Here is a 19455-nt window from a genome sequence, read left to right as displayed (position 1 = left end):
AGGATTGCACACCTGAATCCATTGTCACAGGACCTTGTGCAAGCTCACACACCTGAATCCATTGTCACAGGACCTTGTGCACACTCACACCTGAAACCCTCGTAACAGTGCCTTGTGTAAGCTTGCACACTTGAAACCATCATAACATTTGCCACCCAAAATGCCGCAACTGCACTGTTTACACAAAGCTTATTTAAACAGAGAGAAACAAACTCTATTTTTTCCATTTGTTTTCATTTTATTTACTTAATGATTCTGTCCCGCGTTCTGCCACACACACATACATACACACACACAAGCACACACATGCACACACACAAACACACTCATACACACATGGGCAAATACACATGCTCACATATATGCACACATGCAAACACAGACGTACACATGCCAATATTGCTATATTTATGCCTTGCTCGGAGTCTGCAAAACCCAAAATGAGACCACTATTTTGACTAGACTGCTTTTCCGCCGGTGGGAGGCCACAGGAAGTGGAGATGACCTGGACTGGTTCACCACCGCTGGGCTACGATTCAGAAACTGGCAGAGTCACATGACACCCAGCGCTACTAACTCTTCAGGGAAAAAAAAGTCACCAGACAGCCTGCCAAAAGATGTATTTTTTTGTAGACAAATATCGCTAATGGATAGTACTGGGGATTGTCCAGATGGAAATTTTGATTATTTTTCACAGGTGTCCTGTATTTTCAATAGCCAACTCTTTTCTGGCCTTTTCAGAATGCAGTGGGGATTCTGTAATTGCTATTCTGTCTGTTTAATCTATCACTCCACTTTCTGTCAACCTGTTTGTGCATTTGCTCAGTCATTTGTTTGCAGTTTACAATTGATAAGTTGTGGCAAAGGGAAAATACAATACAAAGAGTGTGGTTAGCATACTGAGCTTCAAACCAGAAAGCTGCTAGTCCGACTCCCAGGAGTGGCTTGGCTCTCGTATGCTTAACCTGGGTTGCTTTGGTAAAATCATCAAGGTATTTAACCTGAACTCTCCCTGCCAATATCCAGCCACCTAAACAGTAAACATAAAAATGTCAGCACTGTCGTCCTGTATGAGGACCTATGCTAAAATAAAAGGGATAAATATGTAAACAAATATAAAGACAAAAATAGAATCTAGCAGCTGCCTGTTTGTAAACATCACTAGGAAGGGCTGTAAAAGTCTACGGTTCTGGCAACAAATTTCACGTAATTGGGAACACCGCTCACGCTGCCTTCCGGAGCCAAAGCCGCGCTATGCCTCTGCGCCCATGACTGCGGGTGGGCCAAACATCGGCCCCAGCGTATCTTTCCACGCGTACGCTCCCATTGGCTCACGCAAAACCCTCTTCTCTCCAGAGAAGGATCCCTCACCCCTGTTTATGAAACAGTTATTCTACACTGCACCGCCATAAAGTATAGCTCAGTTGCTCTAATCTTCATATTTTTGTCATTGTAATGCAGTGTATTTATACATAGAGATAAATGTGTGTACGTTTGTCTATTGTGCGGCGAATGTATATATACAGTAACGCACACGCAAAAGTTCATTTCTGGTGTTTTGATTTACTTCTCTGTTGTTCACCCACACCTCACCATTGTGACGTACAGTTAGATGTAAAAAAAAATAATAATAAAAGAAAGGAAAGCAATACTGCTGGTCTGTGGGACATTTTTTCCATGCACCAAATGGAGGCGCATTTGAACACATCATTTTATCCCGGAGTATTTCAAGCAATTTGAAGAGTGGAAAAGAGACGTTGCCACTGGATCAAGGCCTGCAACTGCTGTGTCCTTGTCCTGATTCTTACAGTGTGGTCGGTGGTTGGAGCAGGGGACTATCCCAGAAGACACAGACAACAAAGAGGAGGGGAAAGAGCTGTTTTCATGTGTTTGCTAAATCCCCTGGATTTGCTGTCAGGAAAAACCATCCATCAATCTATCTGTTGTGTGAATGTTATTACATTTCAAATGTCATGCTTGGTGGTTACACTAATTGTTGCTTGGTTACACTAAATATAGCACACAGGAATGGCAAAGGACAATCCTACAAGGTCATATTAGAGATGGCATTGTTTCAGTCAATTCGTAAAAACAAGTGTGTGTGTGTGCGTGTGTGTGTGTGTGTGTGTGTGTGCGTACACATGGTCTGTTATTAGTCCTGTTATGACTGGAGAACAGTAATAGCAGCACAGGTAGCTCACCTGAAAATATTGTGTCAGACTAGAGTAGGGGGTTGGTTCTCTGACCAGAGGGTTGTCAGTTTGATTGCTGGGAAAGATGCTGCAGTCGTACCGTTGAGAAAGGTATTTTACCAAAATTAAATCAAGATACAGTGTGTATCTTGAAAAGTGGGTAATGTGTAAAAATAATATGCGATGAGTAAAAATGTAAGCCATGGAGGACATTCTTGGCATAAAAGCAGCATTATGAAAACCATCTAACAGTAGATTAAAACCCATCTAAAAACACTGACAGTACAGTCATAACCAAGACCACTGAGAGATTCTTGTGTCTCTTTAAAAGACATATAATTAAGCTCTCGGAAACGAAAAACGAAAACAGGGATGACCCACTTCGAGACCCCACGTGGCGGAGGATCTAAAAACAGCTTCGCGCACTTTTTTTAAATCGCGGCTTGGCTGGTAGCAGATCCCGGCGTCGGATATCACCCTCGCAGCGCAGCAGCTAAACAGCTTTAGCACGTCGACGTCTTATCATTCGTCCCCACAGAGCTGCTGCCATCAGCAACTCTACCGTGACTAGGTCAATAGAGAAGCGTGCTAATACACAGCTGAAAACATGTCACTTGAGTAAAGGGGAATTCCCCCATCTGATAGGAGCACAGCAACAATGTCGTGTACAGAAGTTGACAACCTTAAGTAGATTCTTAAGAAAATGTAATAAAATATTTCCCTATATGTTACAAATAACTTACATGCATAAAATTATGAATGAAAAGGTAAAAACCTGACATATTTTGAAATACAGCCCACATTCCAATTGTATAAAGCCTCTTTGTAGTTTAACTGTACATAAAAAAACAGCATGGATCAGCTACTCTGGGTTCTTTGTGACTTGTTTTCAGTGTTATAGAGCAATAAATGTATGCAATGCCATCATACATCAGGCAGCTGCTTTTGAGCAATTATCTGCTGTTGTCCTTGTTGCAAGCATTTCCAAGCAACACGCTGCAATAGTATCGATTGTGACGTGTCAATGTTCAAGGGCGCTAAAGAAACCTACAGGTCCTGTAAGGACTAGTGTTTGATCTTTGTCCCAGCGTTGCATGCACTATGGGGAATTATTCATTTGCAACATCAATTTGTGCCAAACTGGTGACCTGTCTAATAACTGCACTTGTACATGAAGACCACTTGCACCATAGAAGTAAGGATGAACTCTGACCCTATGAAGCAACCGGGTCTGGCACTGATTACTGCTTTCTGACTTGTGCATAAAATTCAACCTACACAAAGTTAGGGATTTGCATTGTCCAGACCCTGGCTTCTGTTCTTTCTTCTACTCCATTTCTGCCCCAGCCAACTGGCTAATGATATCTGCTGAACATTCCCACTACCATTGGCCCATCTGTGTATGGTGACTCCTCAAAGGGCACCTAAGGATGTTTTTGTGGGGAATAAAAACAGTGGTTTATGGTGAAGTTTCAATTTAGCATGTGTGGATAATTAAAGTCTGAAATCACTGCTGAGTGTTCTTGGAAGAAAGGATTCAGTAACTATTTTGAAATGAAGTGTTAATTCTGGTGTACCAAGCAGGCAACACATCAGTGGTCAATCAATAATTTGGAACATGCACCCACTTTCCTTGGGTTGAGCTGAGCTGTGAAGTGTTGATGAGATCCCTGCAGCTGGAAGAAATCTTGAAAATGGTACATTTCAAGTCTACGTCTACTTATAAATTTCAAGATTACTTCACAATAAAGTCAATTTAGATCCTTTGCGAGGGCCTTGGACAATATAGTGGATATTTGAGAAGGTGCACGGTATAAATTAACACAAGGTATAACTCACAAAAATGAGAGACGGTATAAAGTACATTATGACATAATATTCTCCATTTGCATTTGCATGAAGACAAATAGAATATAGGGTGGTATTGTGAGGGAAATAAAACTCAGGACAAGTGTTGGTTAGTTACAGTGTCTTGCTTGTAAGACCCACTGACTTGCTGTGTGCTTGGAATGTGCACTTTAAACCCTTTCCTGTTAATTTTTAAATGCTCACTGATTTTATTCCCAGAAAACTTTGAAAGTTTATTTCAACCTCCAATTAGACATGTCAAATGATAAACGCGATAAGAAGTGCTGACACAGTTTTTTTCAGATGGCAGCTGTGTAGGCACCTTCGAGGCAAATATTCCTCCTAGTGCTGTTTTGCCCTCGATGGCCCGGGCCCTGGTGAGCCACCATCCCCCAGGTGTTTTGCAGCACCTCTCCGGGATGTCCCATCCCACCTGTCGACCCGCCCTGTCCACGCCCCCCATCCGGTGACTATCCTCAGACTCAGACTGTGGAGAACAGCAAATAAGCAGCATGCTGTTTCAGGTCTCAAGATGACTGCCAGCTAATTACTCAGACCCGTCTCTCTGAGCCTCTGTTCCCCTCTGAGATATACATGCACACTGCTCTCCAAAAACACAGCACCGAGCTGTTGCATTCCACAGGACGATGCCAATAGGGACAACAGGTAGAATTATGCCCAGTACCTGGCTGGATGGTACATCACTGTATGGTGCAGATCACATCTTTTGAAACGGTGCCGGAAATTGATACACAGCCACGCACAAACTCCAGATGCTCAAGACAATGTAATCTTCGGCATGATCTGTAAAAATATTGCACTAATGTGTTACTTGGCCTGCAAGATATTATATATAAGATATATATATTACACACACACACAACAATTTTATTATTTATTTATCAGAAAATGCTCTCAATAAACTATTCAATGGAACTAATTCATAAACAACACAAACAGCAAATTAAAATCAAGTTCTTTTCCTGAATACATGAAATAAAAGCTTGGATAAACAATATATTTGACTTATGAATTCTGACAGAGAGGTTCCAAGACCTAAAATAAACATATTATGCTGTATAGGGCCTGGTTATTTAAATAAATATTGTGAGTTTATGGTATTCACACTGTAGTGTCAGTTTTCAGATTGCTGGTCTTTCACACTGCACAAAGTCTATCACAAATAGCCTGTCCTGTTTGTATGAAAGCAAGTCCTTCAGTAACAGGGGGAGAGATTTGGCAGAGCCCTCTGAGGGGGTGGATTTGAAGGGGGGTGGTAAGATTGGAGGGCATGGCTTTTTGGGGTGGGGTGTTGTCGGATTTTTTTTCCTGGGGAGTTGCTGTGGTATTTTGACCACGGCGTGGGAGAAAGGAGAGAGAGAGAGAGAGAGAGAGAGGAGAGAGAGAGAGAGAGAGAGAGAGAGAGAGAGAGAGAGAGAGAGAGAGAGAGAGGCAGGAGGTACAGGGGGAAAAAGTGACAGAGAGAAAGGCAAGGGGGGGAGAGGGGCATAAATAGGGAGAGAAAGACAGAAAGGGGGAGATACTCATTGTTAGACAGAGAGACAGATGCTGAGAGAAACGGAGGGAGAGACAGTTTGATAGAGACAGAGGGAGAGAGATCAGATTCAGGCCCAAAGCTAATAAACAGGACAGTCAGTCAGACAGTTGGGCTGGATCAGACTCTGCAGTGGCTGAAGGAGTGAGTGCCCGACTCGCTGAGACAACTCACTGACAAACTTCACTGCCCTGCCCAGGGTCCAGGGATCTCCTTTGGGAAGTGAGGAACCCTGCCAGGACAGGAAAGGGCGCGTGGATGGATGTGTTCTGCAGTCGCAGTGGCCTGGACCCTCTGTGGGTGAGTCCCAAAGATGGGAGAGATGGACAATCAGAAGCACAGACTGAGAGCTGGACAGACAGGCAGACAGACAGAAAAGTGGAAGAACAGAGATTAAGGATTGACAGACTGACTGACAAGCCAACCCAAACAAAAACAGACAGAAAGACAGACACACATACAAAAAGACAGTGATGAACAGATGTAGACTGCTTTACAGATTAACAGACCTATAGAAAGGTGGATGGACAGGGAGGTGAACAGGTGTAGATTGCCTTACAGAGAAACAGGCATTCAGACAGAAAGGAGGCAGAACATCTCAGAGTTATGTTTTCAACAGGCGACAAAAAGGTAGAGATTATGTTTTGACTGCAAGATGTGGTATAATTGTCAGAGAGCATACTTAATTAAAATAACAAAAATTCTGCTGTTAGCTCTGAAACCAACAATGCTTAAAAGATATTCCCTTGTGTTTTTGCCGCTAATGTATAAGTTTATGCTTTGCATGCATAACCAGTAGATTGTATATATATATTATATATATATTGCGCACAAAGGCAAGTTTTCAATCACAGACAATTTTGTTTCATCCCTTAATGTCTTTGTTTGGTACTGATGTGTACATGTACATGATCATTCATGCTACATACTGTAGCGATATACTTGTGGTATGCCTTGACGTTGATCGATGAGATGTACCTCACACGAAGAGAAGTGTTTTTGCCATTCACTGACATTCCATATTGAGTTGCAATTGTCTGGGTGATTCATTGACTGCAACTGTGGTGGTTTACTGTAAATACGCCAGTCATCAAGAAAATATCACTGGAGGTTTTTAAAATCATTTCCAAAGTTAAGAGAATGCATTTATGATGCTAAAAGTCAGCATTCTCACATCTTGTTCTCTTGTTCATATTTTCATGAAATCAAGTGAGTTATTCCTTTGGGGGTCATTTCTTATAGATCACACACAGCTTACCTGCTGATGATTAACCAAAAACATCCAGTTTTGGTCATGACCTAACTAAAGCAAATCATTCATTCGAAACTGATCACTTAATTAGCATCTAATCCATAACCAAGACTTGTCTCTCTAATATGAGACATTTTTATTGTACTACTATCATTCAGGCTAGGTCCTGACACATACACAAATCTTACATTAAACACATGTGATGAACAATAAATAATGTACAACATACTCTTTGTTGACATACACAACAGATAACATAGTGTATCAGACAATCCACTCATACATGGAGTGATGACATAAGACATCCTGTGGTGTAAGAGATTTATTTGGACAAACAATCCAGTGTGGCTAGCACCAGACTGTTTAGTGTCAGTGTATATAACCTGTCCACGGACTTGAATTTGACAACCTGATGATTATGATGTAAAGGACTGGGCCACACTGCTTTCAGTGACGAGGGCTGGCAAAGCATCCAGCACATGGGCAGTCACCCTCATCTTTTGCCAGTGTTCGAAGGCGCAGAGGATTACAGCTAAAAAACACCACTTTCCCCCAACCATCCAGCTCTGTAATGCATCAGTCTATAGCGAAGGCCCGGAGATTTCCCAGGATGCTGTGAGTCAATGCAAATGGCAAACTCCATAGATCCTTTACATGGGCTTGGGTGAGAATGCGACAGAGCTGGCGGCCATGACACCAAGACCCTGCCAGGCAACATAACAAACCAACATTTGTCAGCTACTGAAGAAGGTGCCATTTTACATAGGGCTGTTTTTTTTAAAAATATTATCCAAGGTTTTGCTCACAGCCATCCTCTCACACATATCTGTAATGGAAATGTGAAATTTTAGGTTTCCTGGTTAAAGAAGTCAACAATAAATTGTTTTCTTAGAAAAACCAAATACATACAAATTTGAGGCCCTTAACAATTTGCAGTATGAAGCCTAATATGCTTGGTATGTCCAACCAAAACCTTTCCCTGGGTTGTATTTTTCTCATGGTGTAATCGGGTGCTTTTAAAAGCTATAGTTTTTAGAGTAAGCTAAAATCCTAGACTGGGACAGAAAGTGCTTCTCTCTCATACACAGATTCTAGGACAATGACTGTACAGTGAGTCAATAGTTCCCAGCTCTGCTTTGGGGTTTTGGCTCTTAATGACAGTAAAATTTTTGCTGGGTGTCAGGAGGCAGCCGCAAGTCTCTTCCTTTAAGAAAAACCACGCAGATCTGTCAGGAATCCTGTGAGCGCCCTTAAAAAACAGCAGTCCTAACTTTTGGACAAAATATCTCCCGGAATTGGCATTGACTCTGCAAAAAATGATCCTGAGCGCAGTGAATGACGTGGCGCCAATGGCGGCTGAACTATGAATCATTCACCTCAATTTATCGGATCACTACAGCTGACGGTGACAGAAAGCGCGCGTTGCCTTGTACGCACTCCTCCTCGCGGTTTATGGGAATAAAGAAAACAATCACGACAGAGCTGTTCCGCCAGGGGTTAAACAGCCATGGTCCTGCAGTGTCACTGCGCGCGTACACTTTAAACTCAGCTGAGCATTTAACCAACATATTCATCTGTTTCGTTTCAATTAACCTGCCTCCTCGGAGAGTGTCAGCAGTTTATCTGGAACCGAAGAACTTGCTGAATCACACACAAAAAAAACCCAAGAGAGCCGAGTACAAATACGCTGGAGCAACAAGTGCAGCCTGATGCCACCAGCAAAACATGAAATTCTGTCCTGTATTGAGACCTGTTTTGTTCGTCCCAAAGACCAGCGCAGCACGTGTCGGGGGGTGATCGAGTGAAGAACGAGCCTTGCCTTTTGTTGTCAGCTGAAAGCAGGACGGGCAGAACGGCTCATGCACTCGTTCACCTTTCCCAGCCCGACACGGCGCCTGCGCGCTGAGCGCGGCCACTGGGAAATCGCCGTTAACCGCTGTAAACATCTGCGAGTGACAGCGTGCCAAGGTCCTATGGAACATCTGCGTCGCAGAATAGCGTGACATCCGGAGCGTTCGAAACCGCTCTGCGGTTTATCAGATTACTGTTTCAGCCGTAAACGTTTAGGCCCTATTATTTACCCACAGCACACATAAACAAACAAAAATAATTTTGAGAAAGAAATAAAAAAAACCCGTTGCGTTCTATTTTATCATGAATGTATCCCCCTCAGACCAAAGCCTGAAAACACGGGGTAAAACGTACCTCAGGAGAAACATGCTCTGCGTATTGTGTTTCTATATCACTTTAGTGATATTTCAAATCATAGCCTATTAATACCGTAGTAAATTATTTTAAATCAATCAATCGGTTTTTGCCCCACTTAAATATAAAAAAGGAATTCACGAATCCCACTGGTGTAGTATTTAATATGGTTTTTCAGTTCCAGGAACTGTACGTCAAAACTAATTTTCAAATTAGGTTACACTGTCAAAAGAAATACATGTCATAGCGCGCTGATAAGTTAACGTTTTGCTCAAATGGTCATGGTGTTCACAACCTTACCATGAGCAGATTCTGATTGGAACAATGAGAATATTTAGAAACTCAGTTGTAGTATGTTGCAGAGGATGTATTTGGTTTTACTGTGTAATTCAGTCTACTTTTTCTGTGGTCAGTGGTGTGCTGAATGGCTCTTTTTTTAGTTTCGTCTGTCAAGCCCGAGTTTGAGATTTGAGTAATTCGTTGAGCAAGTTCGATCTGGAAACGTCCCCATAACCTTGCGGTGTCGCGCTGTTATTTCAACACATGTTACGCTGTAGAAAACCTTCTAACTTCTGGGCTTGATTTTCACAACTTGGTGAGCATGGTAAACAAGTCTGATGGACAGTGCTGATGGAGTGCTTATCTTGTACTGTTTTGCGGTTGTGCTGTTTTATTTATGACCCAGTTTTTGTCAGTTACAAGACAACTGTTGGCCACTCACCCATCATAACTCTTACAACGATTGTAACTATAGTGACGATCTTTTGCTTTAGAGTTATGCCACCTGATTGTCCCCTCCTTCCTTCAGTGAGGGCATTACGTATTTTGAATGTCTTGGTGAAATAACCTGTCCCAGGCAGTGAGTTTTTACCAGCAAAAAACAGACGTGAAGGGTTGGAATGTAGACTGAAACCATTCCTGTAGCCATATTTAATAAGCAATTTAGCATGTGGATTGACGCTCTCTGAGAAGCTTTTGGATTGCGTTAGCAAGACCAACATGCAAACCATGTTGAAAAACTTTCTTACTGGAAGTTATGTAATTCAGAATTACTGACAGCTGTGACCATGGTAAATGTTACCATCATACAAATCCCTTAACTGTCATACATTAACTGCCTCATAATGACTATTTTTTTTGTTTTTTCACAGCCAGCATGATTTTATGTATAATCATTAACTTTTTTGGAGCCGTTCCATTTTAGTTGGTTTGGCGGTCTTCTCTTGATGTATTTTTTGTACACAGTGTATTTTAAAAAGCCAGGATATCCACCCAATGCACAAGCTGAAAAGCCAAGATATCCACCCAATGCACAAGCTGAACTAAGGGAACACAAGTACAAGAACACAAGTGGGCGCTGTGGAAACCACAGCTGCCTCAGGTCGGCCGCAGGTATATCTGACTGCAGTTGGAGCGCAAGCTCCCATTGTAGGCATCTCAGCCCGCAAGCTGTTCTGGGACGCCTTTTCGTAAATGTCGTCATTGCGTTCAGACCAGATTGAGATTGTGTGAAGGCAAAACAAGCCCATTTATGGTTACGGTTGGGGCTGGGGCTCAGGATTTTGATCGAGTCTGAAAACAACAGTGATGTTAGCACAGGCTGCTTATGTAACAGTGTGGGCTGAGGCCTGCGGCTCCAGCTCCAGTCATCGTCTCCAGCTCCACCCTGCAGCCCGACCCCCTCTCATCGGACAGGCAGTTTGGGCTGCTGGGCCCACGTCTGTGAGGTCAGCATGTTCCTTCCCTAACCACCTCCACCCCGGACTGGCTTACCAGCAGTGTCAGGCCTGCCTCATTCAGCCAGTCTCGTATATGTCTGGTGACAGCTGTCCCATATCTGAAATATGGACACACTACCCCTCCTTGCTGAGAGGAGCGCTACTTGTTACCTACTTATGAAAGTAGAGACACTAACTGTGCACTGATTGGGCGGGTGATTTACCTGATGCTCTTTATTGCTTAGCCATAGTGTGCAACATTATCTCAGATTTGGACATGGCCTGAGATGCAGGCTACCTCCTCAGCTCAGACTCAAAGTTTCCCCTTATCCACTGCTGAACATTGGAGGTGAATGTCATGACATGGCATGATGTTCATTTTGTTCAAAAAGCACCCAGGGTCAATCTATAAAGAGAATTAAAACCTAGTCAAAGTGTTTGACTGGACTAATCAAGCATTCCGAAGTCAGCCGTGAAAGGGCTGGATGCTTGGCTCATTCATTGAACTGGTAGTTCATTTAAAAAAACAACACTTTTTTCCCCTAGAGAACATTTAATGTCAAGCTATAATAAGAAGTCAAGTCCCTTTAAAAACAGTTTCATTAATTACCCAAAGGTTACAAATTTAGACTTTATGTACAATGTGTTTATTTACTTCAAGGGAACATTGCCTAAAACCCAACTTTCAACAAATGCCACTTTTACAAAAAAAAAAAAAAAAACCAACCACGGATGAATCACATTTGCTCTGTGAAAGTTCCCACCTGATTGCTGTTTTTGTTCACCACACAGGCTTGACTCACAACACACAAGGTCATTGGGTTATGTTTCCCAAGAGCTCCACAGGCCACTTTAATGCACCTAAATTCTCGTCACAAAGACAACCAGACTGCAGGCTTTTAGCATTTTTTTTTTTACTTACACAATATTTGGTGGTAGTGAATGATCCTGCTGATGAGTGATTCATGGATATGTGAGCACAGGGAGGACTTACCACAGACTCAGTCTGTTGATGAAAGCATTCACTGTGGTAAGAGATCACAAAGGCCACGGTTTACTGTATTGCACACTGTTGCAATGCAGTGATCAGTGACTACTGTTTTGCACATCGGTGACATGGCCACAGGACAAAGGGAGTTGCCTTTGGATCCCCTCATAGTGTGGCAAGACGCATGCAGGGCTTGATATTTGATCTCTTTGTTTGTTTCCCCTCCCGTGTTTTAGGATTGGAACCGGACATGGCACACGTCCAGCCCTGACCTGACCCAGTGCTTCCAGAACACGGTGCTGGTGTGGGTCCCCTGCATCTACCTCTGGGTGTGCGCCCCCTTCTACTGCCTGTACCTCCGCTGCCATGACCAAGGGTACATATGTATATCAAAGATCTGCTGGGCCAAAACGGTGAGTCTAATCGCATAGGAAATGGGTGTAAGAGACAGCCAGCTGACATCACCTTATTCTGTGGCTGTCTCATTCAGTACAGCAAAAGCCCTGATAAGCTTGGTTAGCGCTTGGATGGGAAGCCCAGTCTTCTGCTTAATGTGGTGTTGGTTGAGCCAGTAAGGGGCATTTTCCTCTAAGGACTAATTCAATTCATTACCCCATCTAACATCCCTTGAAAGGGCTGATATTGCATGATATTATGGAAGACAAACAGCATCAATGCATACATATTAAATATTAGATGAACATTCCAATAACTGAAAAACCTGAGTGAATTTATTTTAATGTCACTTTCAGTTTTGTAATTTAATAATGCTTAATAATCATTGGATTTAATAATCATTGTGATTAATTGTAAAATTATGGATATTATAAAATGTTTTCTACAATACATGTAAAAATATACACAAAACTAGAGTCATATGCATTTTGACATTAAGATGTGTATTCGATATGTTTTGAATGGTAGATATTCTCTGATACTGGCATAAGAGTTTTTCAGATCGGCCGTTTCAGAACGTATCCACGTTACTATGAAGTCCGAGCTCTGTTGCTATCTCAGACGGCCCCCCCTCCACTCTCCCGTAGGTCCTGGGGTTCTTCCTGGCATTCTATGGCTTCGTGGAGTCCTTCTACATTGTGCTGGAGCGGTACCAGGAGATCCACCGCCACCTAGTGTTCCTGCTCAGCCCCGCCATGCGCAGTCTGACGATGGTAACGCTCTTTCCCGTCACCTGTGCGTAGACGTTATCGATTCAGGCTATTCGAAAAATAAAGAATGTACAGGCATGATTGTTGTCGGTGCTTTTGATGACCATCCACAACCACTTTAAAGACGCCGTTGCTTTCTAAAGTTTATTATTGTACTTTTGTTAATTAAGAATAGCTGTTGCTTTTGTGCACACAACACACTTCTTAAGCGCTCCTGTGTTACTCCTGTGTTATTTTTTATCCAGATACAGGTTCTGACATTTACGAGATAATGTAACCAAGCACTCTTCATGCAAATATATGACTGAACAGGGCAACTAATCCGAAATCCAGTTTAATTTGTGTTCATACACACGGGCCGGTTTCACAATATTATGTTTAGGGTAAAATACACATACACCATCATAACAATTAAGCTTTTTAGATTTAGATTCCAATACAAAGGAAAACTTTCTGGCCAAATATTATGAATCATTACTTCAAGTCAGGAAATCATTCCTCGCGCGTTGTACTGAAGAGCACGTCACATAAATAAAAAACGAAAACGAGGACACACTACCCACTACGAGTTTATCTTCTGGTAAGAAAAAAGACAGAACAGTATCTGTTTTCATGTCATGAAATGAGTAAACGTGGGGCTGGTTATTTTTGTAGATGAGTAAATTATCGTGCTCAAACGGTGGCTTGTTTATACGGTGTAGGAGTTTCAGATTTATGACGGATAAAAAAGAGGTTGCGCTGTAAGTGATTAAGTTCAGTGTGTTCTGCGATAAACAGCAAACATTCCGTTTCTGTTCCTCTTAAAGTTTAGACGGGGCTCCTTGTAGAGGCTGTGGTCACCCGAGACACCAAAGTCAATATTTTTTTGCTTTTTAGGGGACAACAACGCTGGGGTCCACACTCAGATAGACAAACGGTTCTTGCTGGCAGATCCAGCGGCCTGTTTAAACGGTCGTTATCTATTTCAGGAGTGTAGAATGTCTCACCATCCAACAAAATAAGACCTATACACTATAAAACCAGACTGTATAGAGCACGTAACCATTGAAATTACATGTATATAGTGAGGATGTCAATGGTTAAGTACTCTATCCATGTGGTTTTACAGTGATAGGGTTTCAGTCTGGTTTTACAGACCGTCTGTCTGAGTGTGGACCCCAGTGTTGTTGTCCTGTAAAATGCAACAAATATTGACTTTGGTGTCTGGTGTGTGTATTACATTTTAAATCCTGAAGTGCCTCTTTTTGATTTCTTCCTCATTATTTAACAACTGGTCTCCCCCCCTGCTACCAGTTATGGGTCATAGCTGGTCTCCCCATAAGTTCTGGCAGTAGGCTATAGCTTGTCCCTCCACTCAGGTCCCGGCCGTGGATTATAGCTTGCCTCTCCCCCAGGTCCTGGCAGTGAGTCATATCTGGTCTCTTCCCCCAGATCCTGGCAGTGTGCGTGATCCAGCTGGAGCGTAAGAGGGGCTGTCGTTCTTCCCTCTTCCTCTTCCTCTTCTGGCTGCTGTCGGTGGCGTGCTCTGTGGTCCCGGTGCGCTCCAAGGTGCTGCTGGCCATAGAGGAGGTGAGCAGGCTACGAGTGAGGGGAAGGAATGCTCCTGCACCCACCTTGGGCCCAGACTGGTCATCAGGCTTCCCAGCAACACAGTTAAAAGAATTTAGATGAATGTGACATGGGACTCCACATCCTCTACCCTATACGTACTCTTTATGTCAGGTCTCCCAAATTCAGTCCAAGCCAGGCTCAGCAGCGGGCTTCAGTCCCCCCCCGTGCTGCCCTGTCTGCCATACCCTCTAATCTGGTCAGGCTGTGGGTACGCTCTGGCAGCCCCGGCAGTGCCCTGGCTGTCTCGGCTCAGACGGTGCATAGCGGTGTGGTGGCAGTGTGGTGCGTCTGAGCTGCCGGTGGCGCGACCAGACAGATAGCGGAGGCCGTGTGACGTCTGCGGACAGCACAGCTGTTACTGACCCCACCCCCCACCTCACCCCCCACTGCATTCGTCTGTTTTTACTTCCCTCACTCGGTCTCTTTTCCCCTCCATCTTGCACAAACACAGCAATCAACGTCTGAGCGGGACAGACAAGTATGTGACAAGTAGCATGTCTGCACACACACACAACCCACACACATATGCATGCAAAAAGCACAAACACGCACACATATGCACACACACACAAAAACACCCACACATATACAAACACACATACTCTCCTATAAAGGTGCAGTCTGTGTGTATGTTTAAATTGTTTTTACAGTCTGGTTTATGGCAATGTTTAGCTGCAGCGCCAGTTCTTTTTCGATTTATCTGGTTTATTTTGGTTTATCAATGACATGTGTGTTTACGCTCGCCTGTTTTTGCTCTGCCCTACAGAGAAGGGGTACAGAGCCCAGAAACTGCTAATTGGAGGGTGTACACTCTAATTACCCTAACTGCACTGTGATTGGCCACAAATGGCCGATTGATTTTAAATTATGAGGTGTGCTTCTCAGCAGACCCCACACAGGTGCAGGCTGGAGCATTGCCAGGTTCCTCTGACCAAAATGTCTCTGCGTAGGTTTATGTAAACCAACAACAAAAATGTAAAGGACCTGTGTTGCACTTGATTGGATTTGTGAGGAAATGTCCCTATAGACAGACATGACATCAGGCAACTGTTGTCTCATAACCATATGGCTGCAGGTTTCATTCCCTGGTGAGATATGCCATTGATCCCTTTAGCATTTACCTCAGTTCCTTTAGGGAAGTGTTCATGAAAATGGGTAAAAATGCACACAAGGGTGTCTGCAAAGCGATTAACTCCAGTGGTTAACAATAGCTTGCTAGTGCTTAAGTCTAACCAATAATATAAAATGTATTTAAATTTTTTTCACACTGTGTGTTGCTACCTAGTTTGACTGCTAGTTTGTATTTTTTTAAGAAACCCAAATTAGAAAGAGATTATTTATGATCATATTAGTAACAGTAACAGTAGCATGGTAACAGTAACATGGATTGACCCATATTGGATGATATACCAGTTGAAGGTTATGCTTATGAGGCTTTCAGAGAAGAGTCTCCACACTTGCAGCAGATTTCCAGACTGTCATGGCTTTGGCAGAAATGTAAGCTGCTGTAGCCCCATGGCTTGGCATTGCCACAGCACTGAGTCTCCCATTTGATGAGTGCTGCGGCCCATCGTATTGCCACCCCCAGACCAGAAGCCAGCGCTCTGCCGAGCCCAGCTGACCGTCGCCCCTTGAATGGGCAGTCATGGAGAGTGCAGCGTAGACGGGACTGGATGCTGCCAGTTCACACTCGCTGGTGCCTCAGCGCTGCGGTCATTCCCTACTCTGAGTGCCATCTGAATTGGCCCTTCCGGCCACAGGGGTTGTATCGCCATAGCAACCCGTTTCCCGCAATGGCAGGTGAAACCGCGGCGACACACGGCAGGTGTGGCTCGGGGGCCTCGGCGGACGTTGTGGCTCAGGCTGGCGTTCTGCGACAGAGCCGCGAGCTGTTTATTTCCTGCTGTCCCGTCTGGCGAGCGGCTGGGTTTACAGAGTTCGTATTTACGAAACCGACTCCCTGTGTGGAGAGATACTGACCTATATTTACCGGCGGCTGCTGCCAGCCGGCCGGCTGTGTTTTCGTCTGTGGCTGGCGTGAGGCTGCCCTCCACGACCTCTCCAAGTACCTCTCCTTCCTGCACCCGCCCCCACCCCCAAACAATGCCAGCTGGGATGGGGGGGCTATTTTTAAGTATACAGCTGTTTGCCCATGTCTCAGGACAGTAAAACATAGCACTGCAATGTAAAAAAGCCCTCACTCTGGCCATGCCAACCAAAGCAACCCTGCTAACGGCAGACACTGCATATCTGTGCCAGCGGGTCGCGCCTGCCCTCTGCTTCATCCGGCGCGGGTCCCCCTCGGGCCGCGGGCGCTCCGCTCACACGCACAAATGCCGGTGCGCCCGCCAGCTTTTGCTGCTGCTACATGTGGAGCTCATTGGCGTGTCTATATATAGCAGGTGCGGTTTTCACCGGGATTGGGCCGGCTCTGACACACTTGTGGGGTTAATGGGTTGTTAATGCTGGTGCAGGGCTGGGTGCTGCTGCATGATACTGGCAGCGGAACTGGGGGCTGGGGGTGCTCCCAGTTGGGGGCAGGGCGCAGAAGGAGGGGGAGTGAGGGGACCCCTCAGCACAGCGGCATGACTAATGAGCCCTAGTTTTGGGTCATAAACCGCGAGGGGGAGCAGGAGGAAGTGGCCAGTTATGGCGAGACAGGAAGCGTGTGGCAGGAAATAATGTGGTGTGGGGGTGGGGGTGGGGGTAGGGGGTTCCTATGCGGGATCATGGGAAGTCCCTGTGAACGGGACATAGGTTTTGTTTCCCTCTCTCTCTCTCATGACGAGTTTCTAAAAAGCATGACGTTTTCATGGGGCGGATTTTTTGTTTATCTTTGGTTGCATACTGTATACATAGATTTTATTGTCGGAGTCTTTTTAAGCACCCTCATTGATGTGTAGTTTTCTGTTCCCTGGGAAGTAAAACGTATGCCTCATTATGCTTTTTAATTTCTGACTTTATTAGTGTATGTTATTGCAAACAGGATAATGGCACATTTCCAGATGTGCTGAGGCCAATAAGAATTTTGCCATTCATTTATGCAAGAGATCTTGTAAAATTAAAAGCGAGCATGTAAATGTGTAAACATAGTACTAACTTTAGAAAGCTTAATGTGCCAAAACTAATATCTTTCTACAGTATTATATAACACTTGATGTCTTCTCTCTTAAGTACATTCATATGTTGCTGCTAATTATGTTGTGGTGAACATTAAATGCTTGTCTTGGCTAATAAGGGCTTCATTATGTTCAACATTCTGATGCGGTGCCCTTTGCAGGGCGGTTAGGAAACCAGAAGGTTACAGATTCAGATCCTGGCCACATACTGCCGTTGTACTGTATCTCCTGAATCCTATTCTCCTCAGAGCACTTTTCGCTGCCTGGACAGACAATGTATTATTAAGTTACCACTGGGTACAGGGGTTATCTGTGAAAAGTAATGTTTTGTGACCCTCTGTGTGCGGCAGGGTTTCTACACAGACGCCGTGCGGTACCTGGCCTTCTTCTTCTATGTCTCCCTGCTGCTGGCTCAGCTGGTCCTCTGCTGCTTTGCCGATCAGCCCCCGGACACTGCGAAACCAGCACCAGGCAAGGTCAGCGAAGCACCGAGTCTGCAGAGGTGCAGGGATTCACACAACCACACGCACGAGCACTCAGTGAATGAATGTTCCCTTCTGTTTTTCACTTCCCACAGAATCCCTGTCCAATCAGGGACGCCTCTTTCCTCTCAAAGATTTTCTTCTGGTGGTTTGGTGGGTAAGTTTTTTTAATTCCTGCTGATGTCATCACATATGTTATAGTATAAAATTACAAGCATCAAATATATATACTAAATACCAAATTACTGGTATCTAATAGTACCAATGTGGTATACAGCAAAACATATGAAAAAATGTATTTGCAAAAATAACGATTCATATCTTTTCATGTATGCCATTCATATCTTTTAATATATGACATATATTTTGACATAAATTATATTACATGTACTTTATATTTTGGATTGCTGTTACTACACTTTTTATGATTTAGAGCTTGGGATGACAAGGGAGGCAAGCACACGTCCTAATGGTCATGTGTGTCTGTGTGCACGCACGTGCTTCAGTGCACGTATATTCATGTGTGAGTATGTGTGTGTCTCCGTGTGTGTGTGTATGTCCTGCAGGCTGGTCATTAGGGGTTACCGCTCTGCGCTACAGGCTGAGGACTTGTGGACCTTGAGGGAGGAGGACACGTCAGACAGGATCCTCTCTGACCTGGAGCAGGAGTGGAGCACGGAGTGTGCCAAACTGCAGCAGTAAGACGCTCACATTATTTACTACAACTGTTACTGTTGTGATTACTGTAACTGATATTATCACCAGTACTATACTGTTATTGTAATTATTACCATTAATGTTGCAGCCATTGTTACTGCTACTGTTATTGCTGCTATTACTATTACTGTCATTATTAGTAACAGTTTAGCAAGTTCTAGTTTTGTATTAGTAACGCCTCTCTTCTGTGTTCCACCCTGGCAGAAGAGACCAGGCCCTGGGTGTGGGTGCAGGCCCGGGTGGGAGCACGACCCTGCGGCCCCTCCTCCTGGAACAGACCCAGCTTCTGCGGAAGCTTCGTAAGGAGCAGTGCTGCGGTTTCCTCCTGCTCCGTGCGCTTGCCCGTAGCTTCGGCCCCTGCTTCCTGTCCGGGACACTCTGCCTCCTGCTCAACGATGCCTTCATGTTCGCCATCCCGCAGGTGCTCAGGTGAGACAGATATGAAGTAGCGAAACAGGCTCAATTCAGTCTGACAGTTTCTCTGTATGCTTTGTCCTCAACTTTGAGCAAAGGAAGCAAACACCTTTTGCAACACCTACAGAACATTATAATTGAGAGAGTGGCCAAAGCTAGCATTTGAATCATTCACAAAGTTCAAATTT

The 19455-nt window shown here is 44.1% G+C and overlaps 1 protein-coding gene across 1 annotated transcript in view; it reads left to right on the top strand.

Annotated features, from left to right (window-relative positions):
- The first annotated feature begins 5775 nt into the window (after window positions 1–5775).
- The window catches only part of LOC118794199 (multidrug resistance-associated protein 1-like), a 34295-nt gene continuing 20615 nt past the window's right edge, over window positions 5776–19455 (top strand). The window contains exons 1-8 of the mRNA XM_036552401.1: window positions 5776–5895; window positions 11995–12171; window positions 12802–12927; window positions 14356–14493; window positions 18005–18130; window positions 18232–18293; window positions 18703–18834; window positions 19058–19282. Coding sequence (XP_036408294.1) covers window positions 5854–5895; window positions 11995–12171; window positions 12802–12927; window positions 14356–14493; window positions 18005–18130; window positions 18232–18293; window positions 18703–18834; window positions 19058–19282 — 1028 coding nt within the window. The 5' untranslated portion in view covers window positions 5776–5853. The remainder of the gene's footprint in view (window positions 5896–11994; window positions 12172–12801; window positions 12928–14355; window positions 14494–18004; window positions 18131–18231; window positions 18294–18702; window positions 18835–19057; window positions 19283–19455) is intronic.

The sequence above is a fragment of the Megalops cyprinoides genome, chromosome 19 (genome assembly GCF_013368585.1).
Source record: "Megalops cyprinoides isolate fMegCyp1 chromosome 19, fMegCyp1.pri, whole genome shotgun sequence".
NCBI lineage: Eukaryota > Metazoa > Chordata > Actinopteri > Elopiformes > Megalopidae > Megalops > Megalops cyprinoides.
This window is presented reverse-complemented; position numbering and strand designations above follow the sequence as displayed.